The following is a 27,406-nucleotide window of genomic DNA, read 5'->3' as shown; positions in this document are numbered from 1 at the left end:
TGCTGCTTTCCGTCACCGCTGCTTTCCTTGCTTGGCTTGCCAGCTCAAGCCCGGCGTGCGAGCAGCGGCAGACGGGCGCCCCCTAGTGTCACGATCCTAGCGAAGCCCTCGAGGATCGCCAGCCTTTGGGGTTCGGAGCTCTTGTGTTGTGTTGGCCTGGGCGGCTGCATTCCTCAGCTCGCTCTCAGTGGCAGCAGCTGGCATCGTGGGTAACAGGCCACCTTAGGTATTGGGATTTCTCAACCCTCCACAGCAGCCCGCCCCGTTACGGCTCTCGTCCCAGGGTCTGAGAGAGCTTGGGGTCTAAAGACAGCTCTGTGTTCTGGAGATCAGAGCCCAGTGGGTGGGTGCCAGCCTGTGTCGCCTGAACTGTTTATTTATTTATTTAAGTATCACAGACCACCTTGTGAAGAGATGGCCTGTGTGTGTGAATTCTGTACCCACGCATTGCTTCCACCTAGGGGCACAGCTCTATACCCCATACACAGGGACCCACAACCCTGCAAACTGGGGGACAGGTTCTCAGTCCTACCTGAAGACCATCCACCTAACCCCTCCGTGGAGTGAGCAGCCCTGTGTAAGGGCCTGCAGTGTCTTTTGCCTGGAGGACTCCCTCGGCTGGCAACACAAGCAAATGGGGATGCGGGAGCAAGCCCAACCTGAATGCAGTCTCCACCCCGTGGTAGTCATTTCAGTGCTTTTATTGAAATTCTCCAGTTTGTGGCTCTCCTGGTGGTCTGTGTTCTTGTAGGGGACATCAATCAGCTGGGGCCACACCAGACACGGGAGGCTCAGGAAAACAGAATGTTTTACGCTAATGGATCTAGATACAGTAGCTCACGTAGATCCATGACTGAGGACTTTGTGAAATCACCCAGGTTAGTCACAGGCACGAGAGCCAGGGGATCGGCTTTCTGAGGGAATGGAAGGTAGGTAGGCGGAGTAAACGGGTTATGATTTTAAACACCGGCAGAGTGCTGGCATTCCCCTAAGTCTATGGCATCCCGGGCTTGAGGACCCAAGGCAAGGAAGACTCAGTATAGCCATGCTTTGTTTTGACAACTGCAGCCAGGCTTATGTGGGTACAGGGGCTCTTCCATAAATATCTTTATGAAGAAGACATGGGTGGAGGACAGTTAACTACCCAAGGGAGGTACTGGTCCCACTCATCCTGGGGACACCGGAGAGGGTTTGTGCATCTAGCATAGTGCTCACAGCACTGGCCTGTGCGTTCTGTAGGAAGTGCAAGGCCACTGGCATGGGGGACCACAGCAGCCAGAGACTGTCAGGTGCCAACGGCTGGGGAAGCTCTCGAGGACATCTGAGATACCACAGAGGACAGAGGGCGTCAGGGTTCCAGGGACAGCTAGAAAGGCACACAGGTGGGAGAAAGTGAGGCCACGGGAGGGGACGATACACGAGGAGGCCAGGTCTGGAGCAAACACAGACAAAAGGCAAGGGGTGTAGTTTGCAGACCAGAACTTTGAAACCACTTTGACACCACTGCGCAACAAAGACAAACATTCATATACACATTCGAGGGTAACCAGAGCAATTGCTTGGGCCAAGGTGACGTGTATCCGGGCATACTGGTACCTCACTCAACAGCGTTTGCTGAAAAGGTGACTCACCAGATGACTTCCTGCCACGGAATGACACGATACCATGCGGGTAGCAAAAACAGCTGCAGCAAGGAAGCCAGTGGGTGGGGACGGAATGAAGGCAGGAAGGGGCGAGGAAGGAGAGCCCCGATTAAAATGCAGTGGGAGGCAATGGGAGCTCACAGAAGGTGATGAGGCAGGAGGGGCTGGGTTAGAGATGAGCCTGAGGTGAATCCACAGGGCTGGAGTGGGGGGTGGGGGTGGGGGGTGGGGTGGGGGGTGGGAGGAGAAGACGATACTGGGCAAGTGTCAAGTACCACTGTGGACGAAAGCAGGGCAAACCTGAGGAGGATGGTGGCATGGAGAGGGCTTCACAGGACAGGTGGCCTCACAAGTCTGTCTTGGAGATGGCCATACATTAGTGTGGCGGGGAAGCAGGTAGGAAGGCACAGAGTGGGCCTGGCAGGCATCCTTTCCAAGTCCAACAGTACCGGAACTGGTGTCAACGGTAGCCACGTGAGAGCATGAAGCTTGGGTCTTCCTACCTAGGGGATCTTGGGTCACCTGAGCCCAGACAGATACCCAGCTTTACTTTCTCTGGTTCCAAGAACCAATGCAGAGCCTTAGCTCAGGTGTCTCTTCTCTGGGACCAGCCTGAGTGGGACAGAGAGGGCAGTAGGAAGCTTCTAGAAGCTTCCCCCAACTGGTCTGAATCTCTGTTCACGAGGGGACTTCACTGGGATCTCAAATGTAGAGGAGCTCCCCGGATGGCCCCAGTCTGCCCTGAGACCCTGGGTGCCACAGTTACCAACCAGTGGGGTTCCTGGTTCCTGTGGAGTTCCGGGTTTCTTAGGTGTCGAGCCTCTGAGGGAGGCTGGGCCGTGGTGCTTCCAGTCACGGAAGCACAGTGATGTGGATCTTGAGGTGCACCATGAGGGCTGAGCTGCGGCTGAAGGCTTTGCCACAGTCGCTGCACTTGTAAGGCTTCTCTCCCGTGTGGGTCCGCTGGTGCTCAGTGAGGGAGGAGCTCTGGGCGAAGGCCTTGGGGCAGTCCTTACACCGGTAGGGCTTCTCTCCAGAGTGGATCCTCAGGTGGCGGACCAGCGCCGAGCAGTCACTGAAGGCTCTCCCGCACACTTCACACCGGTAGGGCTTCTCCCCGGTGTGGATGCGCTGGTGCTGGGTCAGGTGGGTGCTCTGGCTGAAGGCCTTGCCGCACATGTCACACTCGTAAGGCCGCTCCCCGGTGTGGACCCGCTGGTGCTGGGTGAGGTGGGTGCTGCGGCTGAAGGTTTTCCCACACTCCTCACACTTATAGGGCTTCTCCCCAGTGTGGACCCTCTGGTGCTGGGTCAGGTGGGTGACTCGTCGGAAGGCTTTCCCACATTCTTTACACGCATGGGGCTTTGCGCCTGTGTGGACAACCTGGTGCTGGGCGAGGTGGGTGCTCCTGCTGAAGGCCTTCCCACACTCGATACAGGCGTAGGGCATCTTCTGAGAGTGGCTCTGCTGGTGGGCTTCCAGGGCCGGCGTATTCTGGAATGTTCTCAAACAGTCACCGTACTTCTTTCCCGAGGACGTATCTGGGGGCACTGTCCCATAATCACACAGCGGGCCAAATCTCTCCACGGAAGAGGCCCTGTCTTGGGAAGGGAAGCTGGACCACAAGTTGGAACTATTCCCTGAGGCATCCATGTGAGGCCCCAGGTCTTTTCTGAAATCCATCTCTTGGGCCGCAGACTTCATCCAGAGTGCTCCCAGGAGCTCTGCCTGGCTCTCACAGCTGCTCTCGGGTTTACAAGTGTGGGCAATGGTGGATCTGGGGGAAACACCTCCTATGAGTGTTTCGGTGGCCATGTCCGGTGGTTGTAACTCATCTGAATTGCTCTGCTTGCAACTTGCCTCTTCATGGCCCACTCCTGGCTCCCATCCTGGAATCATTCAAAGCACATCGTTACTTCCCCACCACAGGTCACCACACACCAGCCTCTCCATCTGCTTGAGACCCTGCTCGCCCACTCTGAAAGGGGAGATGTGGACCGGCCTTGTCATATGGCCCCATTTCCAAAGGGAAGTTTCCCCTCTGGTGTCTTGGGTAAGAAAAAGGATTCAGGGCTGTGCTCTTATACTACTCTAAATAGCATCATGGTTCTGATTTTTCCTCACCCAATCAAGGCACCCATTTTGCCAAGGCTAAATGGGTCTGGCTAAAATGCCAAGCTGGGCCTGTGCATCTCCTCCTGGCAATCTTGGGCAGGGCCAAGCTCTGAGAGTTCAGGCTCTGTCCTTTAAAGTCAGCAGCTGCCTTTGGGAATAGTGGCTAAATGAGAATCAATCCAGATGCCTGTGACTGCCATCTCTCACAGCAGACCTCTAGGTAGACATCTGCTGCTATGGTTAGTGGGCGATTTACTTCCGAAACTCCCAGCTCTGTCTGAGTAAATAGGAGGGGGAGGCACACCCACACTGACCAGCCCTTCAGACGTGCAAAGGGTATCTGAGGATACTTCATCTGGCAACATTAACAGATGAATCCCAGGGGTGAGTCAGAGAAGGATGCAAAAGCTGTTGTTCTACTCTACACTGGGGCTGAGTAGACTCACAAATAGGGCTCTAACCCCAGACTTTGAACTGCCAAGTTGTCAATCCTGAAGCTTTAACACTGCCATCATCTGGACCTCAGTTTGTCATACTGCTTGCCTGCCAGGGCTTATAAAGGTTTTGTTATATGCTAGACTCCGAGTGCAGCGTGTAACTCTCATGGCCTCATTTTGTTTCCAGAAGGAGGTACTTAGTTGTTTTGCTGTAGATGAGGAGACTAAGGCCCAGCAGAGGAGGTGCTGAGTTCCAGGTACTCTTAAGATCACAGGATTATGTGTGGTCAAGCACACTTTTAGTCCCAGCACTTGGGAGTCAGAGCCAGGAGAATCTCTGAGTTCAAGCCCAGCTAGTCTATAATACAGCTTGTTCCTAGCCACAGTGCTATATAGTAGTTCCAAGCTAAGAGCTACCTAGTAAGACCTTGTCTCCATGAATGGATAAGTCAATAAAATCATAGGAGTAGTAGAGATTCTGAGGGACTTGTGCTTGATCAGTTAGCTTGCGGCCAGATTGGGACTTGCTCTGGAAGCTCCTGGACTAGACTGTACCATGCTTGGGTCCTTGCATCCTCCCAGACTTCTCTGAGCAGGGACTACATCTGTGTGTCTCCTTGAATGACAAGTACCCATTCCAGTTCAGGGCCATCCAACCACCCTCCAGATCTTGTGGGCTGGCACAGGGAAGGCCACAAGAGGATACACAGGGATACTTATCCCCGCCCCCCCCTCAAGGCATCCAGTCATTTCATCAGCAGCCTACACTTCCTTTGGGGAAGTGCCCCAGGCTCACTATTGGTTCCTGGGATTTGACTGTCCAAAGGCAAACACAAGATCTGACCAGCTCAGTGAGGCTCACAGTAGACCCTGCTAGCTGTTTTCCCCCTGTCCACTTGGGTAATAAACAAGTCAGGGACTGATGGGCTTACCTTTGTTCTCCCTGGGGAGATGCTTATAAGCCAGGGGTGTAGCTCAGCTGGCCGAGTGCTTACCTACATGCACGAAAGCCCTGGGTTTGATCCCTAGTACCACCTCAAGCTGGCTGTGGCGGCACAGGCCTGTAATCCCAGCACCTGGGAGGTGGAGGCAGGAGCATCAGGAGCTCAAGGTCACCCTCAGCTATGCGGTAGATTTGAGGTTAGCTTTGGTACAAGAGACCTCATCTTTAAAAAAAATAAAATAAGACTGATGTAGAAAAACCCAGATGTAATGGAGACAGAGAATTTGGGAGTGGGTGAGAGCAAGTGGGCCGGGTGTCAAGCTTTCCCTGGGCGTATGTATCTTCTGGATACTGCCGTATCTAAGCCCTTACCCTTAATTGCTTTGGAGGTGGCCACGTGTAACCATGGCTAAGGTACAAACGTGAGAACGAGCACCTGAGCGCGCGATTCTGAGCTTGCCCTCCTCCATTCGAGCCAGGCTGTGCCAGAGCGCTCTGTGACCCACCAGCCTGCGGCTCCTGCTCACCTCTCTTGTCCAGCAGCTGAGTCAGATCCTCCACCAGAACGGCAGCCTCCTTTCCGCTCTTTGGGCACTGAGCCCCCACCCAGGTCTGGATCTCGGGGGGCAGGGCACCCAGGAACTGCTCCAGCACCAGCAACTCCAGCATCTGTTCTTTGGAGGACGACTCCGGCCTCAGCCACTGGCAACACAGCTCTCGAAGCTGTGCGAGCGCCTGATGGGGGCTGGAGGCCGCCTCATAGCGGAAGTGCCGGAAGCGCAGGCGTGCGGCCTCAGGATGGGCGGTAGGGCTAGGGCTAGCTCCGTGGCTCTGGGAGAGGCCGGCTTCGGCCTCCTCTTTCACTTTCACTTGAAGGAAGCTGTCCTGTTCCCAGGCTACTGGGCTCAGAGGGCACTTGGGGATGGCCATTGGGTGGATGCACTCAGGGAGACACGGGATGGTTGGAGCCTCCGAATTGGGTCTGCAGAAATGTTAGAGCTCCGCCATCTGAAAAGAGGGAGGGAGGTGCAGGTTTGAGGTAGCCAGACTGGCCTCCAAGTCGCCATTCCCCTGCCTCATCTTGCTCAGTGCACGTACTACATGGCTGACTAACTCGCTTCTTTTTAAATGGGAGATAGATTATCTGGAGAAGGTGGTTGCCACCGTGCCACTCTTTCTCACATAGAAGAAGATGAGTGTAATGACCGTGGCAGGGCCTGCTCAGAGCTGAGGATGATGCTCAGTGGTTCCACACACAAAATATACAACAGGGGCTGGAGAAATGGCTTGTATCCCCACCTGTCACGTGGAAGACCAGGGTTTGATTCCCCCAACAGGGAGACAGTGACCAGGTTTGCACCTGAGCAGGAGAGACCCACAAAATGCTTCCTGGTCAATGGCTCAGCGGTGAAGAGCACTGGCTGCCCTCCCAGAGGTCCTGAGTTCAAGTCCCAGCAACCACACGGTGGCTCACAACCATCTGTAATGGGATCTGATGCCCTCTTCTAGCCTACAGGGACAGACGCAGATAGAACATATATACCAAACCAAACAAACACAAAACAAAACAAAACATACAACAGGGAGGAACCCACTAAGCTCCAGGGAGGAACCCACTAACCAGAGAGTTTCAAACCCACGGTCACAGATGATCCTGGTTAAATTCAGTAGATCTCAAAAACAAAACAGTCACGAATTCGAGAAGACCTCTAAGAAGGGGACCACAGGGGTGGGAGGGACATGGGGGGTTATAGTAATGAGAATACATGTATGAAATGATCAAATAACAAATTCAATAAGGTTAAGAAAGAGGGGGAAGGCAATGGGATGGCTCCCCAGGTAAAGGCACAGGAACCACATTAGCGGAAGGAGAGAACTGACTCTTGCATGTTGCCATTTGACCTCCACTTGAGTACCACATATTAAAAAAAAAAAAAAAAAAAAATCTGCAGGCTGGAGAGATGGCTCAAAGGTTAAGAGCACTGACTGTTCTTCCAGAGGTCCTGAGTTCAATTCCCTGCACCCACATGGTGGCTCACAACCATCCGTTATGAGATCTGGCGCCCTCTGCTGGTGTGCAGATAGACATGGAAGCAGAATGTTGTATACATAATAAATAAATAAAAATCTTAAAAAAAAAAATCTGCTTAGGGGTTGGAGAGATGGCTCAGAAGTAACCAGTGCTGGATACTCTTCCACAGGATTTGGGTTCCATTCCTAGCACCCACACAGTGGCTCACACACACCAGACTCAAGGAACATAAGCTGTATTCCTATTTAGGGGAAGACAGACAGATGGAAAGGATCTGCTCCAAGTCTCCCAGCTAGGGAAGGATTAGCAGGAGATTGCAAATGCAAGCAAACCCATGGCTAGCCACAGAGACATGTCTCCTGTCTCTTACACATTTCCTGTCTTCCTGTCTTTTGACCTGGTAACCACATGGCGAATTATTCACTTTTTCTGCCAGTTTCCAGACTGGCCTCTAGTTTACCATTCTCCTGCTTCATCCTCAGTGCATGTCCTACCAGGCCTGCCCACCTCGATTCTTTCCAAATGTGTGCATGCGGGTTTTCGAGATGGCTATCAGGTAAGGGGGCACGCCAACAGACCTGATGACATATATTTGATACCTAGGACCTATGTGGCAGAAGGAGAAAACTGACTATTGAAAGTGGTTTGTTGTAGCATGAAAGCACATAAATTAATAAATATAAAAGTCTAAGGTCATCTGGGTGGTACAGGTGCATGCCTTTAACCCCAGCATTCGGGAGGCAGAGGCAGTAGATATTTGTGAGTTCAAGGCCAGCTTGGTCTACAGAGCAGGTTCTAGGACACCAGGGCTACACAGAGAAACCCTGTCTTGGAAAAAAAAAAAAAAAGTCTTAAAAAATCAAGTGCATGTGTTTAAAACAATACATTTCCCTCTAAAAGGCTCTTGTTGTATATCACAATTTTGATAGGTTCTATCTACATTTTTTTAAATTGAGGCAGGATCTCTCCTTTTTAAAAAAAGATTTATTATTTTATTTATTATGTATACATTGTTCTGCCTGCCTGTTAGAAGAGGGCACCATTACAGATGGTTGTGAGCCACCATGTGGTTGCTGGGATTGAACTCAGGAAGAGCACAGCCATCTCTCCAGCCCCTTAGAAAAAAAGTTTTAGCCAGGTGTGGTGACACATACCTATAATCTCACCACTCAGAAGGCCAAGGCAGGAAGACTGAGAGGCTATCCTGGGCTACAGAGCAAGACGCTTTCCCAGAAGTAAGTAAGTAAATAAACAAATAAATGGTGGGTTTTTATGCTGATTTTTTTTTTGGCATTCTGTCCCTTCTGTATGTCAGGCCTCTACAAAAGATAACTCCGCAGAGGTTCTGCCCTGTACTTCGCTTTATTTCTTCTTACTAGTCACCACTTGGTGGATAGCACAATTGTATGATTGCTTGTTTTTTTTATCCACCTGCCATCACTTTAAAAGTCAGGCGCTCTTCAGTCCAGGCGTGGGGGTCGATGCCCTGTAAATCCAGCACTTGGGAGGATGAGCAGGAAGACTGCAGCTCTGAAGGCTGGCTGAGCTACCTAGCAAGGCACTGCTTGCCCCCCCCTCCCAAAAGGAGAGGGGGCAAAGAGTCAACTCAGCAGGTAAAGGTATTCACCCAGCAAGCCTGCTGCCCTGAGTTCAATCCCCAGATCCTGCAGAGAGCTGGACGCAGTAGAACACGTCTGTAATCCCAGCACTTCTATGGCAGCAAAGGAGGCGGAGACCAGAGAATCACCAGGGAGCTTGTGGGCCAGCTAGTCTGCAGTACGCAGTGCAGCAGAAACAAGGAGAGGCAGGGCGAGGGCCGGCCAACTTTCAGACGCTGTGTTCTGGCCTCTGGGCACAGGCACATCCCATGGCACGCACATGCTCATGCTCACACAGACACACAAAATAATTAAAAACAGGTAAGGTGGGCATGGTGGCACAGTCTTTAATCCTAGCACTTAGGAGGGAGAGGCAGGCAGAGCTCTGAGTTTGAGGCCAGCCTGATTTACCTAGTGAATTTTAGGCCAGCCAGGGTTCACAGTGAGAGCCAGCCTCAAAACAGACAGAGAGATAGTAGATAGACAGGCAACAATTCTCAAATGAGGTGGCTTGAATGACAGTGAACCCTGTAGGCTCAAATATTTGAATGCCTGGTCCCTACTTGGTAGAACTGCTTGGGAAGGATTAGGAGATGAGGTTTTGTTGGAGGAGGTGTGTCAGAGGGGGTGGGCTTTGAGGTTTCAAAAGCTCACACAATTCCCTGTTTGTTGTCTCTGCCTCTTTTATTTTATTTTATTATTTTATTTTTCAAGACACGGTTTCTCTTTGTTTCTTTGTAGACCAGGCAGGCCTCGAACTCAGAGAGACCCGCCTGCCTCTGCCACCAACACCCGGATTGTCTCTGCCTCTTGATTGTGGATCAAATGTAAGTTCTCAGAGCTGGAGAGATGGCTCAGTGGTTAAGAACAGTAGCTGCTCTTCAAGAGGACCCGGGTTCTATTCCCAGCAACCACATGGCAGCTCACACCTGTCTGTAACTCCAGTTCCTGGGGATCTGGCATCCTTACACCAATGCACATAAAATAAAGTTAAAAATAAAGTATTAAAAAAAAAAGTAAGTTCTCAACTACTGTTTCAGCACCATGCATTCCTGTTGACATGCCTCCCACCATGACAACCGTGGACTCCATAAAAATGCTTTCTCCTGGGGACATGGTGTTTTATCATAACAATAGAAAAGTAAGGTACCAAACCCATCTCAAACCAATGAGCAAATGCAATCAAGGCAGGGGTTTGGGTTTACCTTACTGCTTACACATGTGCAAATGCCAGTCTTGCTTAAGACATTTTCATCGAGTTCCTTCTAGGTATCCAGCTCGGCTAAGGATGCCAAGACGAGGAAGACCTGGGGCCTGGGCTCAGCGCTTTTACTAGAAGGAGACAGGCAGGTTGATAAAGTAACTAGTAGGTGTGGCTATCATGTGGAACAGTCAGGAGAAAATAAGGTCAGTCACTGGAAACCGATTACGTGCTAGGCCACACCAGCCTTTTGTTTCTGTTGCCACACTATACTCTATGAGTCAGGATTACTGTTTCCATTTTAAAACTTGGGGAAACTGAGTTAGCTCCCAGGGTCATTTTTGTCAGTAAGTGGAGAGCTGGGCTTGGACCTCAGGCTCCTGATGTCCTTCTGTCTTTCCTTTATGGGGTAATGCCTTTCAACCTTTCCAAACCGCAGGAGAACAGTGCATAATAGATGCTGCTTAGGGCTGACGAGAAAGTCAGTTAAGATGCCTTTTACAAAGAGTATGTTATCAGTTGGTAAGATGGCTCAGCAGGCAAAGGTGCTTGCTACCAAGTCTGCCAATCTAAATTCAATCCCTTAAGACCTACATGGTGAAAGGAGAGAACTGACTCCTATAAATTGTCCCCTGACCTCTACACATGGGCCATGCACACACACACACACACACACACACACACACACACACACACACACACACACACACACAGAGTATGTCCTAGGATCCTTAAAATGGTCATGCCTTTTGGATCAATGTTACATTTCGAGTCTAGCTCTCCTTACATAACACAACTCACAATCCTCCTGCCATCTGACTCAGTATTAGTTCACTTCAGAACCAGTCACTGTTTCTAGAAGGGGAAGCTACTAACATCTGGAAGGGGACAACACTTCCTTCAGAGGCTTGGTACTCTGTTGTGAGATATCTGATTACACCGTGCAAAGATATGTCAGTGTGATTGGCTTAATAAAAAGCTACATGGCCAATAGCTAGGCAGGAGGTATAGGTGGGGCTTCCAGTGAGAGAGAGAGAGAGAGAGAGAGAGAGAGAGAGAGAGAGAGAGAGAGAGCGAGCTCTGGGAAGAAAAAAGGGAGCGTCACCAGCCAGACACTGAGAAAGCAGGACATGCAGGAGAGGTAAAAGCCACGAGCCACGTGATGAATAGAAAAGGGGCTAAATTACCGGAGGTAGTTAGAAACAAGCCTAAGCTAAGGTTGAGTTTTCAAAATTAATAAGAAGTCTCTATGTCATTATTTGGGAGCTGGCTGGTGTGACAGAAAAAAGACTCATTACAGTACTCAGACTGGAGGACTCTGTCACTCTGCTCCTATTCAAGCATATCAGCAAGTCCTTAGTTGTCATAATACTCAACTATATTCCAGAAGTTTCCATATTGTCCCTGAATAGCAGTAAACTACTCCCAGGTCCAAACTAATAGGCCAGGGCAAATATTTAAAAAAAAAAAATTAGTCAAAGGTAAAATCAGGCCAGGCGTTGGTGGCTCACGCATGCCTTTAGTCCCAGCACTCGGGAGGCAGAGGCAGGCGGATCTCTGTGAGTTCGAGGCCAGCCTGGTCTCCAGAGCGAGTGCCAGGATAGGCTCCAAAGCTACACAGAGAAACCCTGTCTCAAAAAACCAAAAAAATAAAAAAAGGTCAAATCAGCTAAACAATTTTTACACACACACACACACACACACACACACACACACACACACACACACTTGAGGCAGGGCTGTCTTAGCTTGCACCTTCTATTGCTCTGATGAAACATTGACCAAAAGCAAGTTGGAGGAGGAAAGGGTTTATTTTACCTCACAAATCACAGTCCATCACTGAGGGGAAGTCAGGGTATTAACTCAAGCCAGGAACCTGGTGGCAAAAACTGAAGAAGATGCCATGGTGGGCCGCTTGCTTCCTATGGCTGGCTCAGTCTGCTTTCTTATATAACCCAGGATCACCCCCAACTCAGGGGTGGCCAATGGGCCGATCCCTCCCACACCAATCATTAGCCGAGAAAACAGCCTATATATAGACTTTCCTACAAGACATCTCTTCGGGGGGCATTTTCTCAACTGAAGTTACTCTTCCCGGATAAACTGTAGCTTTCGTCAAGTTGGAAAAACAGAAACAACAACAACAACCCCAACCAGGACACAGGATCTGACCATGAAGTCCTGGCTGGCCTGGAACATTCTACGTAGATCAGGATGGCCTCGAAAAGAGCAGGCGCCACCAGGGCTGGCTCGACTAATACACATTTTATGGCAGAATAAAAACGGGTCAAGGATTTGGCGTGGGGGTGCACATACACCCAGTGCTTGGGAGGCAGGGTGAGCATTTTATTCTAGTCAGCATCTCAGACACTGAGGCTCCGGCTCACACTTCAGTCACACACCCCACGGGCTCCGCCTCACAACCCACGTACACAGCCCACCGAAGAACTACTTCCTGGGCTGCAGAGGTTAAGAGCACGGGCTGCTCTTCCAGAGGTCCTGAGTTCAATTCCCAGCAACCACACGGTGGCTCACAACCATCCGTTATGAGATCTGGCGCCCTCTTCTGGTGTGCAGATAGACATGGAAGCAGAATGTTATATAAATAAATAAAAATAAAAATCTTTAGAAAAAAAGATGTAAAGACACCCCACACAAGGAAAGAAAGCGCTTGCAAGTCACATGTCTGATGCACATACAGACTACCCACACACACATCTATCTATCTATCTATCTATCTATCTATCTATCTATCCATCCATCCAGTAAGATAAGAGTTCACCAGTGGTGGACTAGGGAGATGGCTCAGAGGTTAAGAGCACCGGCTGCTCTTCCAGAGGTCCTGAGTTCAATTCCCAGCAACCACACGGTGGCTCACAACCATCCGTTATGAGATCTGGCGCCCTCTTCTGGTGTGCAGATAGACATGGAAGCAGAATGTTATATAAATAAATAAAAATAAAAATCTTTAGAAAAAAAGATGTAAAGACACCCCACACAAGGAAAGAAAGCGCTTGCAAGTCACATGTCTGATGCACATACAGACTACCCACACACACATCTATCTATCTATCTATCTATCTATCTATCTATCCATCCATCCAGTAAGATAAGAGTTCACCAGTGGTGGACTAGGGAGATGGCTCAGAGGTTAAGAGCACCGGCTGCTCTTCCAGAGGTCCTGAGTTCAATTCCCAGCAACCACACGGTGGCTCACAACCATCTGTAATGAGACCTGGTGCCCTCTTCTGGTGTGCAGATAGACATGGAAGCAGAATGTTGCATGCATAATAAATAAAATCTTAAAAAAAAAAGAAATTGTTACAAAAACAAAAACTTACTTCCTTTCTACGTGATGCACCGGGCCGCTTTCAGGCTGCCCGTCTTGGACTTTGGGTCAGTCCGTCCCACACTCCGTCCGTCCGTCCTTCCTCACGGTCAGCTTGGGCGTGGGCGTGGGCAGCTCTCAGCCCTCGTAGCCGGCTCTCCGGCCCTCTCACCCGGTCTCCATCAACTCCCAGCGCAGACAGTTCCGGAGGCGCCCTGATGACGAGCACGCAGGGCGCCTTCCTGCCCGGGGACTACCATTCCCGACATGCCTAGCGCAGGCGCGCTCCGGCCACGGGGGTGCGTCTCCCGGACTACAAGCCCCAGAAAGCACAGCGTCAGGTCCCTGGCTCGGGCAGGGAACTTTTAAGCCTGCGTGCGTGTTGGGAGGCGTTCCGGGGGATCCGACCCACAAACGGCGTTTGTGGGGACAGGGACGGCTGGGGGTCGAGGCTGTGGGATGCTCGGGAAGCGGGAGCATGCACGGTGCAGGTGAATGCGCCAGGGCCACCCTCGGATGACGCACAGACGCGGTTGCAGGAGCTTTGGTGCCCTCTTTTGGCTTTTGCAGGCACCGGGCACACAGGCGCTGCACAGACACACAAGCAGGCCAAGCATCCATATACATAACCTAAAATAATCACTTTATTTGGTGAGTGCGTGCGTGCGTGCGCCACGATGCAAGCGAGCAGGTTAGGAGACAGCTTGTGGACGTCGGTTCTCCCCTTTTTACCATACAGATTCTGGGATCAAGCTCAGTCTTGTCTTTTTTTTTTTGTTGTTGTTGTTGTTTGTTTGTTTTTCGAGACAGGGTTTCTCTGTGTAGCTTTGGAGGCTGTCCTGGCACTCGCTCTGGAGACCAGGCTGGCCTCGAACTCACAGAGATCCACCTGCCTCTGTCTCCGGAGTGCTGGGATTAAAGGCGTGCGACACCAATGCCCGGCCAAACTCAGTCTTGTCAACCATAGTTTCCTTTTTTTGGGGGGGGGGTGCTGGTGCATCCATAGATTTACTCACATTAAGCACAACCTCAAGCCCCAAGCTATAACCCTCCGCAGCCTTTGTCTTTTTTTTTCCTTTTTTATTTTATTTTTTTAATTTATTTATTAGTTCTAGTTAGGGAACAAGCTTGTTCCCTTTGTCTTCTTTTTTTTTTTTAATTTGAATTTAGCGACTCTTAGCCAGCTAATACTAACGGTGCCAGACGGAAAGCTCAGGGCTAGGGTGTGTCAGCACCTCGGACAGCTCCCAGCTCCAGGCGAGGCACCCGGTTGTGGTTTGTGAAACTGTTGATGAGTCTTTGAGCTCCGTACAAAGCAAACAGTGCGCTGTGTAACAATCTGTGTGACGGCCCCCGGCTCCATGCTCCACCGAATTCCATAAACAGCAGTCACAGGTTGCCTACTGCAGCAGTCCAAAAATTCAGTTCCCCACGGAAACGCTCAAGAGGTAAAGAATCCTTTTGACACTTCCAGTGGAGGCAAAGGCATTGAGCGGACTCCTAGGGCACGGACCTGCCCTGAGCCCACCCGTCTTTCAGATATCCTATCAGATAAAGGATCAAACCAACTTTGTCCTCTGCTGGGATCCTCACTACTCAACTTAGGATCTGTTTCCTATCTAGCAAGGGGAGTAATAACACGGATGTCTGCCTGATTAGGCATTTAATAAACATTGTGGGCTGGACACCACACCATGAAGCTCAGTCCAAGGTGAAGGGGAACATGTAGTATTTTCTAATAATCTATGCGATGTGTATAATGTAGGCGGGTGTACTGAAGGGACCTGTGTACTGCAGGGTGTTACCCTCTGGACCCTTGTTTGGGCAAAGACCACACCTAAACACCATGTTTCAAGCACAAACCAAATGCAAAGGGCTCTATTATTAAGCAAGGCAGCGACGAGGTGGCTGATTCTGAATCGGGCTGAAACAGCAGCAAATAGCTTTGCATGTGTTAATTTTAGGAGGGAAAAGAGGGAGGCCTGTGTTCGAATGAGCTAGGACATATTGGTAAGTTCTGCTTGGGTATTTTTTAATTTTTTAAAAGATTTTATGGGGGGCTGGAGAGATGGCTCAGCGGTTAAGAGCACTGAATGCTCTTCCAGAGGTCCTGAGTTCAATTCCCAGCAACCACATGGTGGCTCACAACCATCTGTTATGAGATCTGGCGCCCTCTTCTGGTGTGCAGATATACATGGAAGCAGAATGTTGTATACATAATAAATAAATAAAATCTTTAAAAAAAAAGATTTTATGTATACAACATTCTGCTTCCATGTCTATCTGCACACCAGAAGAGGGCACCAGATCTCATAACGGGTGATTGTGAACCAACATGTGGTTGCTGGGAATTGAACTCAGGACCTCTGGAAGAGTAGTCAGTGCTCTTAACCTCTGAGCCATCTCTCCAGCCCCATGCTTGGGTATTTTAATTAGGTTAGTCAAAATGATTAATTTGATTGCTGAACGTTGATGTTTTGTTGGGCTTTGGTGTTCAAACAACTTGGTGGCTAGCTTTAGGAATGTAACCTAATGGTTTAGCAAGGGAGAGAAGGGTAAAGGGCAAAACCTGATGGCGCCATGTTTGCCATGCTTGGGTCTGCTAGAGTCCTTCAAATTCTACCTATGTTTTGGATGGGAGACAGGCAAACTCTGAAAAGTGAGTTTATAGCTCATCAAAGAATGGCTAGCAGATGTCAGTAAGCATGAAAGTGGGTGAGCCTAGAATGTATGGCAAGGAATATAGATTTATTCCAAATTGGGTTCTATGATGCCTACCTGGCTAAGAATGCCTACTATTACATTTTATTTATTTATTTATTTATTTATTTATTTATTTATTCATTTATTAAGACAAAGTCTATGTAGCCCTGGCTAGCCTGGAACTCTGCCTCTGGGGTGCTGGGATTAAAGGCAGGTGGCACACCTCAACGTATATGCACTTGTAAAGCGGCTACCCTCAAGCTGAGTGACGATGCCCACCTGTAATGTTAGAACTTCCGAGGCAGAGGCGGGAAGATTACTGCCACTCATGATCTATCTGAAGTACTTGGCTGTTGGCCGTAATATGGGGTTCTGGTAAACTCGTGGTGGGTTGACTAATAAATGGAAAGGAACGACTGGGAACTAGGAAGTCTGTGTGTGCTTCCTAGCCTTTTCACCTTTAGTGTAAAGGAGATGAAGCTGTTTTATGAACACACATTCCAGTGTACACAGAAGAACGATGACAAAAGACACACTGGGGTTCCTATTCCTATAAAAATTTTGGCAGGATGAGGCAGACAATAAAGAATGAAACAAATTTTAAATACTTTAATAAAAAAAGAATTGAGGTTTCTGTTAGATTTATTTTTTAAATTGATAATACTTTTACATATTACAAAATTCTAAAAAATATAAAAAGATAGTGTTAAAATTATTTCTCATCCCAGCTTCCCCCAATCCCTTCCCAAGGGCAGAAGGTACATCTACTTAATTTTCGCCCTCTCAGCGACTCTGTGCCTGAATATAAATAAGCAAATGCTTCCTCTCTACACATGAAAAATACTATAAAGTTTTACATCTTGCTTGTTTTCCTTAAGATGTCATGTAGATTTCTCCCTCATTAGTAAGGGAACTCTCCACTAAGGCTATGATCTCTGTTTTGCCATAAACCATGGTGGATTTGTTTTGAAAAAAAAAAAATTTTTTTCCCAGACAGGGTGGGTTCCTCTGTGGCTTTGGAGCCTGGCCTGTAACTCACAGAGATCCACCTGCCTCTGCCTCCCGAGTGCTGGAATTAAGGGCGTGCGCCACCACCGCCTGGCTCCTCTTCTTTTTTCTTAAGAGAACATGTGGAGGAAAGTAGTTAGGTAAGGGTGAGCTTTTCTGTGAATGTTAAAATGAATAGCGTGCTTTGTATAAAAACTCTAGCTTTTCCTGGCATTAACAGCTGAGAAGGTTTGCCATAGTCCTCTTGTAGAGACTTCACACAAAGTTGGGGTAGGGAGAGGGATTTGAGAACAAAGGTAGTCACATGACCTTATGCCCCCTCCCTGATTTAGCACAGCTCAGTAGCTTGATACCAAACCAGAAGTCAGTTCACCGTATCAAAGCAAGGAGGATGGAATGGACGGGCACAAAATTTAAGTTATTCAAGTAACCAACAAAAGACAGAGAAACAGCACAACTTGAAGACTTAAGAAAGAAACCAGCCGAGTAATGGTGGCTCACACCTTTAATTCCAGCACTCAGGAGGCAGAGGCAGGTGGATCTCTGTGAGTTCAAGACCAGCCTGGTCTACAAGAGCTAGTTCCAAGATAGGATCCAAAGTCACAGAGAAACCCTGTCTCGAAAAACCAAAACCAAACCAAACCAAACCCAAAACCAACCAACCAACCAACCAAACAAACAAACAAAACAAAAAAAACCCCACCAAACACACTGTATAGATTATGGATAGAATAAAGCATATACAAACTTTATGAAGCAACCAGGAACATCTTAATATTGGTTATTTGATGGTATTTGTTATATTTTTCCTTGAGATGTAAAAGAATAATTTTTCTTAATATTTTTTGCTCCCGTTAAGAAGAGTATAGTCAAGAACCTCTGGACACTGCTTTCATCCAGATTCTGGCCCAGAAGCACTACCAAAACATCAACAGGGCAAAACCCCAGATAGGATGGCTTAGTGTGACTATGCAAATGGTTTTGTCCCTGTGTATCAATATGGTTATGGCTATATACACTTAGTCTTAGCCTTTTAGGAATATATTCAGAGATAAAGGAAACATTTTCTGGGATGGGTGTGAAAACAATACAGGGAGGGACAGGCGGGTGGGATATCCAATGAAAATGTATCATTGGATACCTGCCAGAAGAGGGCATCAGATCTCATAACGGATGGTTGTGAGCCACCATGTGGTTGCTGGGAATTGAACTCAGGACCTCTGGAAGAGCAGTCAATGCTCGTAACCTCTGAGCCATCTCTCCAACCCCTCATGGCTCTATTTGTTAAGAACAAACTCACATGGTTGTTAATATAGCTTTGTTCAGTCAGTTTCCAGTTTAGAAAAGGTTGGCTATTATTTGTGTACTGGGCAGAGAACTGAGGGCCTTCTACATGTTAGAGGTGTTCTACTAATGAGCTACACCTCCAACCCTCTGTGTTGAGTTTGTATCAGGGCTTCTCCATCTCAGTACTATATTTGGGGCTAGAAGATTCTTGGAGGAGTCGCCCTGGGCACTTAGGTATGTTCAACAGAACCTTGGCCTCCACCGGGATGGCAGTAGCATCCTTCAAGTTGCAGTGACACCATTACCAAATGTCCTCTGTGGATGAATTATCGCAAATGGGTACCTCTGACTAACAGCAACCCTAGATATTTCAAGTGGTTTTCACAGGAACTGTGACTCCTTTAAAGAATGTTGTAGATGGGCTAGAGAGATGGCTCAGAGGTTAAGAGCACTGACTGCTTTTCCAGAGGTCCTGAGTTCAATTCCCAACAACCACATTGTGGCTCCCAACCATCCGCTATGAGATCTGGCGCCCTCTTCTGGTGTGCAGATATACATGGAAGCAGACTGTTGTATACATAATCAATAAAATCTTTTAAAAAAGTTAAATAAAAAGAAACACGCCATTGCTTTGTGTATATTTTGAATTTAGGCAGAGTTCCCCACATATGCCACAGTATTTTGGATTGTTTAAAAACTTTCATAAGAGTTCATCACAACTCGGCAAAATCACCTGGGACACAGTAATGTCCCTTGTGGCATTTTTGTAGACATCCGTGTGCCTTGCAGCAGTCTGAAAGTTACAGGTCATTGACCTAGTGAAAATAAGCACACATAAAGACATGGCAAGATGCCACACTGACTCAGTATATACCATTCGATTATAAATTAGCCATTGTTTACAAAAAGGGGTCAGATGTTATTTTTGCATTATGCCAGTGCAGAGGTTTTATTATCGGTCAACTCATTTTAGGTTAATGGAGAAAACATCTTATTCTGTCTACTGTTGCTGGATATAGGGGCACAATGTTCATGATCCTAGAATTAGGGAGGTAAAGGCAGAAGGACCAGAAAGTCAAGGTCATTCTTAGATACAAGGTGAGTTCGAGGCCAGCCTGGGCCACATGAGACTGTCTCAGGAAAACAAAGAAAAAGTCTGTTAAACAGGAACCCGAGCTTGATACATTTGAGAACCACAAACCTCAAGGGTTTGGGAGGCACCACTTCCTCATGAAGTCAGAGGTCACCACTGACATTATGCCATCTTCTCTTTGTGGACTTAACGTTTGTACCCAGTAACTCCAGAGTTATCTTAAGTTTCCTTCCTATGTAGATTCTCTGATGTCAAATAACATAGAATTGCCCATTGAAGGTTCTTCTACCCCAATAACATGCACAGGGGTTTTCTCCTGCATAATTTCATGAAGGTCAAACAAGGCCAGTGCCCTGCTTGCTTGTCCTGCCTTTGCCTGGGCCATGGGGATATCTCTTGAATTTAAGTGTGGATTCTGAACGAGCTTTGAGCCCCGACCACAGGGCCGTTGTCGCCTTCGGCTTCGTCCATGTGGTTCTTCCTCTCTGTTGTGAGTTATCTGATGTCGGATGAGGTGAGAACTCTGAGTGAAACATTTCCCACACTGATTGCATTTAAAGGGCCTGTCGCTCCGCTGAGTCCTTTCTTCTTGACTCAAAGGTGGGTCACAGTTGAGGGGTTCTGTCCACTCATGCTTTGTTAAAGCTGATGTCTGCTCAAAGATCAGCCTCTGTCGGCACTCATAGGGTTTCTCACCTGCATGCTTCCGCTGATGCTGGGCCAGGGAGGAGCTGTGCCTGAAGCCCTTTCCACAGTGATTACACTCATACGGCCTCTCCTCAGTGTGCGTCCGCAGATGCAAGAAGAGGCAAGTGGTCCTAGAGAAGGATTTCCCACACACGCTACAGGTGTATGGCTTCTCCCCGGTGTGTGTCCTCTTGTGTCGCCCGAGGGATGAATTCTGATTGAAGGCTCTCCCACAGTCCTGACACGCATACGGTTTCTCTCCAGTGTGAATTCTCCTGTGGACGGTAAGGTGTGTACTGTGGCAAAAAGATTTGCCGCATTCATCACACTTATAGGGCTTGTCTCCGGTGTGGATTCGCTCATGTTGAACAAGGGAGGAGTTTTGGCTGAAAGCTTTCCCACATTCTTTGCACATATAAGGTCTCTCTCCTGTATGAATTCTCTTGTGCACTGTGAGGTGTGCATTGTGGTTAAATGACTTCCCGCAATCAGTGCATTTATAGGGTTTATCTTGCACCTGACTTTTTGTGAGTTCTGTAATGGGCATAGTCTCATCACAGGTTTTTTGACAGCCACTGTCATCAAAGGGCTGTGTTGCTGGGGAGTCTGTAGGTTGACTAACTAAGCTTGGGTTATGTTCTGAGTTTTTAACTTGGGAGCCAGGAGTAAAGCCATGTTCTCTTCTAGAAATATCTGGTAATAGATCTGTGCTTACACTAAGAACACAGGTCTCCCCAAGTCCAAGACTTGCATAGCTTTCACTTTGAGTTGGTATTTCTTTGGGGCCTTCCAACTGCCCTAAGTTACTCTGGTCCTTCTTGAGTGCCAGCCTCTGGTAATCACTTTTCTGATCTATCCCTGTCATGGAATGACAAGAAATAGCTCTTTCAAACCCATCCCTTTCTGTAATGGGGGATAGTTCCTTCTCAGGATGGTCCTGCTCCTTGAATGATGTGTGGTCTTCAGGTCCAAGAATCCAAGCTGAAAGAAAAAATCAAAGAGCTCCGAGTAGGGAAAAACAAGGAGAGGGGCAGGTTCCTGTCCTGGAACTAGCTATGTAGACCAGGCTGGCCTCGAACTCACAGAGATCCGCCTACCTCTGCCTCCCCAGTGCTGGGATTAAAGGCGCGCACCACCAACACCTGGCTCTTTTTGGTTTTTCTAAGACAGGGTTTCTCTGTACAGCCTTGGCTGTCCTGGAACTCGGTCTATAGACCAGGCTGGCCTTGAACTCACAGAGATCCACTGGTTTCTGCCTCCTGAGTGCTAGGATGAAAGGTGTGCATCACCAGGCCAGGCTAAGTTTTTAATACCTAAATAGAATCCTTTCTGATAACACACTAGCAGAAGGGTATGAGGAACAGGTTTACAGAATCTAACATCCAAAAACTGAGCAGAACACGGAGATGAAAGCCATGAAGAGGATGCTGGGAAGGCCGATGAGGAAAGAACTGGCCTAGAGAGGAAGAGGGAGCAGAAATGCAAGCGAGGCAAGCCTCTCACTGATGGAGAGGAAGAAGAGCTTTTGTGAGCATAGGAGGGTGAGGCTATGGGGAATCCTCCACTGGGCACCTTCCGGAAATCCATGACAACTGGCCAAGCTGATAGTCCTGGAGACATTTGCTCACAGGCTGGCCCTTGGGAGTATTAGCGAACATTAGGTTCCCACTACCCTAATTGGTAAGAAAAGTTCACTGCTCTACTGTTGTGGCTTGTTTCAAGCACCAGAATCGTGGCATGTATGAGGCAGAGGGTGCCCCCGGGAGAAAACCTGTCATCCTCTCTGGAGATAACAGTCCTCATGTATTATCAGATAACCGAGTGAATTCTGTCTGACTTCACAGACTAAAGAGCTGGAAGCTCAGGCCTGGTTCCTACCAGTGGCTGGGGGGTCGAATGACCCTTTCACAGGGGTCGCTTAAGACCACTGGAAATATCAGATATTTACACTGTGGTCTGTAACAGTAGCAAATTACAGCTATGAGGTAGCAGTGTAAATAATTTTATGGCTGGGGTTCAACACTGCATGAAGGGGTTAAAGGATCACAGCGTTGGGAAGGTTGAGAATCACTGCTTTAGATTTTGGCCCCCTGAACCCTTTTCCCTTCCCTCACAGGTTTCGCTCTGTATCTTTGGGCTACAATCAGTCAGAGCTGTGGGTAGGATGGTACCAAGTCCCGTGAACCCTCCTAGGAAAGGGATGAAATATCATTCTTCCCAGAAGCTCATCTCCAGTGGCCTCCCTCCTGGAATCTCCTCAGTGGGAGCACCCACTTGGTGGGGTTCTTACCTGGATGGCAGGCCCGGGTGCCTCCCCTCTCTGTCACCCAGAGCTCAGCACCTTGCTCCAGCTGGGAGATAACTGCAGGTTTGGGAAGATCAGGACCTGGAAATAGGAAAAGACCCAGGAGGTCGGAGGCTGCACTGGGACAAACAAGCCCAGCCTGCAGCTCAGGCTCTTGACCACCAGGACACGTGGGCGAGCACCTTCCAGTCACAAGGATTTGGCTCACTGACAGAAAGGGCGGCCTCCCAACAAGTGTATCCTTCAGGAAATGAGGGCTCAAGGTTAACTTAGAGCCCCGTACCAGAGACCCAGAACTGGAACTCAGCCTGAGAAGGGGGCCTTACCCACACAGAGAAGGTGCCCAAAGGTCTCCAGCATGACATCTCGATACAGAGTCCTCTGGGTAGGGTCCAGCTGTCCCCACTCCTCTTGAGTAAAGTCCACAGCCACATCTAGGAAAGTCACAGGCTCCTGGAACATCACATGCGTTCTCAGTTAGTCGGGCCATCTACCTCTGTGGAAGAGGAAGGCCGGGAGAAAACAGGGAGGCAGGGACCCTGAGAAAATATACCCTCTGTGTGACGTACCTCAGGCCTCACGGGAAGCCTATATGGGTCACTATAAGTCGGTATGGGTTACCATGACAACACATGAGAGCTCTCGGCTGGATCAACCAAGACAGCCACAGCTGACCAGACCAGACCCGGTCAGACCACTGACATCAGGTTTATGACGTAGAGAAATGGTTACGAGGTTTTTGTTTTTTTGAGTGTGTTTGTGAGTGAGTAGTAGTAGCTGTGAGCGCAGGTGTGTTGGAGGTCAGAGGAGAGCCTCAGCTCTTTGTCCTCCACACATCCCTTTACTGATGGCCAGGCCATGTCAGCATTATCTGTTATCTGATCATCAGGTCCCACCACCACCACCCCACTATTATATTTTTATTTTATTTTTGGTTTTTGGAGACAATATTTCTCTCTTTAGCCCAGGCTGGCCCCAAACTCCCAGAAATCCACCTGCCTCTGCCTCCTGAATGCTGGCATTAAAGGCGTGCGCCACCACTGTCTGGCTTTCACAGCACTTTTTTTTTTTTTTTCTTAAACACACACTTTTAGTTTAGCTCTTACCATTCCCTCCCATGTCCAAGTGGTCCTTTCTGGCCTGTACCAGTTTTTCTCAACACCTTTCCTCTCCTTCCCGCTGTCACGTTTGTGACGCACGTGTGTAGGTACACATGAGTGAGAGTATGCCCAATAGGGGCATGCATGGAGGCCCGTTGCTGATGTTGAGAACCATTGCTCTACCCGGATTCACTGAGCAGATCTCTCAGTGAAATCCAGAGCTTACTGATATTGGTCGTCTCCATAGGCAGCTTGCTTTGGGGCTAGCCTGCCAGTCTTCTGGGACTGGAAGTGCAGGTGGGCCACCATGCCCACCCAGCGTTTATATGATTTCTGGGGATCTGAACTATAGTCCTCACACTTGTGCAGCAAGCATTTTGACCAGTGAGCCATCTCCCCAGGTCTCCTAACACTTAAAAAACAACCACCCCCCCCGACCGAGACAGGATTTTAAGCATCCCAGGTTTGCCTCAGACACACTGCATAGCCAAAGATGTTACCCACATGGGTCCTAGATGCAATCATTCATTTAGGAGATTGGCAGGAGACTGGAGAAATCAGAAGGCAATGTCATCATTAAATGCTACCTTGCTCTGAAGCTAGACAAAGACCATAAGGCAAGGAGGGCCAGGGCTATAGCTCTTATAGTTGGAAAAGTCAATCAACAGATATCCTCCCCCTAGAAACTTGGTAAAAGTGCGGCTCTGCTCTGTGGTGCCCATTTCTGACTTCTCATCTCTAGATTGAGGTTTTGTTTTTTTTTCTCTTTTTCTTTTGAGACAGGCTTAAGAATGGCCTCGAGTTTATCATCTTCCTGCCTCAGCCTCTCAAGTGGTGCTGGGGCTATAAGCAAATGCCACCATGATTGGCTTGGAATGTACATTGTCTTTAGCCACAAAGTTTGTAGTGACTTGTTGTAACAGTCACAAGAAACTACTGTACTAGACCTCAAAGACCTCTACTTGTGGTCCTTGCTCCTGTGGAGGCTAGCTTCTAAAATGGCCCCTCAGTGATATCCTGGTTTGCATACAGAAATGTTAACTTGTATAAATGACAGGAGACTGTGGAGATGACAGTGTAAAGTCTGAGCTGAGATCATAACACAGTTTCTACCTTGCCATCTCCTGGATCACCACTCTACAGGACACCACACACAATACTCTGTGAGACCCAAGTGCTTCCACAGAGAGGCCAACATGGAGAAACACAGAATCCTCCTGCCAGCAGCCATGTGAAGCAATCATCTCGAAGGCAGGTCTTTAGGCCCTATCTGGTCTCAAGTAATAATTGTTAGGCTGTCATCTTGACTAACTTTTAAGAGCCTATTGCAAACCCATGAGCTAAGTCACTCTTGGCTTCCTACCTGTCAGAAACCATGAAGTATTTATTTCAGGCCACTACACTGTAACAGCTTAAAGGCACTTCTAACATCGTTTATTCTCTGTCAAGCTGCCAGCCTAATGACTGTCACCTGAGACTTGCCTGGGGCTGCAGACCTCACCTTCACCACGGCTCATGAATACAGCTGTTGATAACCCTCAGTTCTCAGTTCTACACAATGGTCACATTTCACAGGAAAGGCAAATAACAGAAATCAGATAAGCTGCGATCTTAAGACTGTCAATCAGAGCATTTTGCACACCAACTGTAAAATATTGCAAATCTCCCCCTAAGCAAACCAATAGTAATTCTGAAGTCGCAGGAACTTACATATGAATTGTTTTTTTAGCTTTTGCAAGACAGACTATGGAGAACAGAATAAGCAGCCAGTTTGCGTACAAAGTGCTGGAACTTTGATGGCCAAAAGTCCGTTGACTCTGCACTCAGGACAGGTCCTGAGGACAGTTCCCGCAATGCGGGTGCCTTGTCCCGCTGGCCACTCACCTGTCATCCCCGAGAAACGTCCTCTGGATGTTTGAGGAGGTGTCGGCCGGAGTGGGGGTGACCCCTGAGCGGGGTCCCTCCTGTCCTCTGGGAAATGACCACCCCCTCCTCCCACCCCAGCAGGGAGACAGGAGGTTGGAACATGCAAACTGCAGACGGGGCTGGGCTCGGTCCTGAGCTCGGCGGTTGAGACACCGCATTTGCATCCTCCTTGGAAAAAGCACCAGTCTGTGGGGGAAGCGGGGCCCGGAGTCCCCTCCGTTGTTATTGTTACCTTGAGTTGGGTATCTTGCGGCCGCGAGGCCATCGCCACTGTTGTCACTTGGTCCTGCGGGTCCATCCCGGGCGAGCAGCTCAGCAACAGACGTCCAAGGCGACCCTTAATCTAGAGCGCTGCCCCGTCCTGCGGACCACCCGAGCAGATGGACAATGGCGGCGGCGCCAGGGACGCCCAGACTACAACTCCCAGAAGGCCACGCGCTGAGACGCGGCACTGGACCAATAGGAGCCACCGCCAGCCCCACGTTGACCAATGGGGATGTGCCGGCCTCTGCTCTCGGGGAGCCGACACCACCCACAGCTGCTGACTCAGAAGCAGGTCTGGGTACCAGCGGAGCTCTGCTGCATCCCGTTACCGCGGGGCTGGTGCGGGCATCGCTCGCCCCGGGACGCCCTGGAAGTTTCCTCCCACCCTGATGGCTGAGTTTAGGGAGCTCATGCGTCTGAGCAGTGAGGGGACGCGCGGGAACAAGGCCTTCCTGTTAGAGTTGGCCAATCTGAGCCGCTGCCGGAATGACATGCACAGGAGACCCGGGGGTTTCTTCCTTTGACTCTGTGTCCTCCCGTTACACTGACATTTACCCGAAACAAAATTACATGGGCATTCGAGAGCTTTCTTAATGTAATAGTCTTTGAAGGCCTAATGACCAAAAAGGGGGAAACGACGCTTCACAGATTTCGTTTCTTCAGGTAAGGTGCATATCAAACATTTAAAGGTGCAGTTGTTACAGCTCGATGGAAAGATATCCTGGCCGTAGGGAGCCAAGCAATACTAGAGGTCATTCCACACAACACCTTTCACACAGATTTATTGGCAGGGAAAACCCCCAGGAGGGTGGCTCCTCTGCTCAGGCGACAGACAGCACAGAACTAAGAAGAAGACAGAATTATATAGAGATTTTTCTTTCTCTTCAGGGGAGTGTATTTGGGTGGGTGGAATTTTTCAGGGTGAAGCTTTCCAGGCTTTGGATTGGTGGGATTTCAAGTCCAGAGCTTGGGCTTTTACTCTACAATGCGGGGGCTGCTGGGTCCAGCCGTTAGGGCAGTTAGAGTGTTCTGTGAGTGGTAGTTGGAGGTCCTCAAGAGAGAGGCCTGTGCCTTGAGGGATTTACAAAAGGTACACTGGAATCCCAGCGTTTAAGAGATGGAGGCACTAGGATCCAGGATTTCATGCTTGGCTACACAGCATGTTGAAGGCTCCACTCTGAGGGGTGGGGAGTTGGGACATGGAGGACTAAAGAAAGAAAACACATCACAGTTTTTTTTTTTTTTTCTCAAACTTACCTAGGCACAAATAGAAAAGAAAAGAGCCAGGCGAGGTTTTGCATACCTTTAAGATGCAGGCAAAACACTGAGCTTGAGGTGATCCTTGTCTACATAGTAAGTCCCAGGCTATTAGAGCTGCATAGAGAGATCATATCTCAAAACAAAACAAAAACAAGCAAAACCCGCAACCCACCAACTAAAAAAAGGGTGGGGGTATTTGCTAGTCCTCACCAGTCTGATGATATGGTGGGAAATGACAGAAATTAAAATTGGTGAATTTGGGCTCCTTCCAGCTTCTGTCACCTCTCAGTGTGCCTTTTAGAATTCTCACTCTTAGAATACAGTGCAATTCTCCAGTGGTTATCGCAGGAGAGATAGAATAACCAGAGCAGAGGCCTCAGGAGCATGTATTATAATTTAGTATTTATACTTGTTTCGTGTGGAATGTTTGTTTCAAGTCACTCAGGGAGTTTCCTTCTTTTGAGATAAAAGATTTC

The 27,406-nt window shown here is 48.7% G+C and overlaps 1 protein-coding gene across 1 annotated transcript; it reads right to left on the bottom strand.

The window, feature by feature from the left end:
* Nucleotides 1-683: 683 nt before the first annotated feature.
* Nucleotides 684-25,929, bottom strand: LOC103163646 (zinc finger protein 8). Its single transcript, XM_035449187.1, has 8 exons — nt 25,639-25,929; nt 22,707-22,833; nt 22,366-22,461; nt 19,622-21,056; nt 13,470-13,610; nt 5,666-6,126; nt 5,191-5,271; nt 684-3,532 (listed from the first exon to the last, which is right to left on the bottom strand). The coding sequence occupies exons 1-8, from the start codon at nt 25,702-25,704 to the stop codon at nt 2,496-2,498; spliced, it is 3,444 nt and encodes a 1,147-aa protein (XP_035305078.1). The 5' UTR covers nt 25,705-25,929; the 3' UTR covers nt 684-2,495.
* Nucleotides 25,930-27,406: the final 1,477 nt, after the last annotated feature.

The sequence above is a fragment of the Cricetulus griseus genome, chromosome 9 (assembly GCF_003668045.3).
Source record: "Cricetulus griseus strain 17A/GY chromosome 9, alternate assembly CriGri-PICRH-1.0, whole genome shotgun sequence".
Lineage (NCBI taxonomy): Eukaryota > Metazoa > Chordata > Mammalia > Rodentia > Cricetidae > Cricetulus > Cricetulus griseus.
The sequence above is the reverse complement of the archived record's forward strand: the minus strand, read 5'-3'. Positions and strand labels throughout refer to the sequence as shown.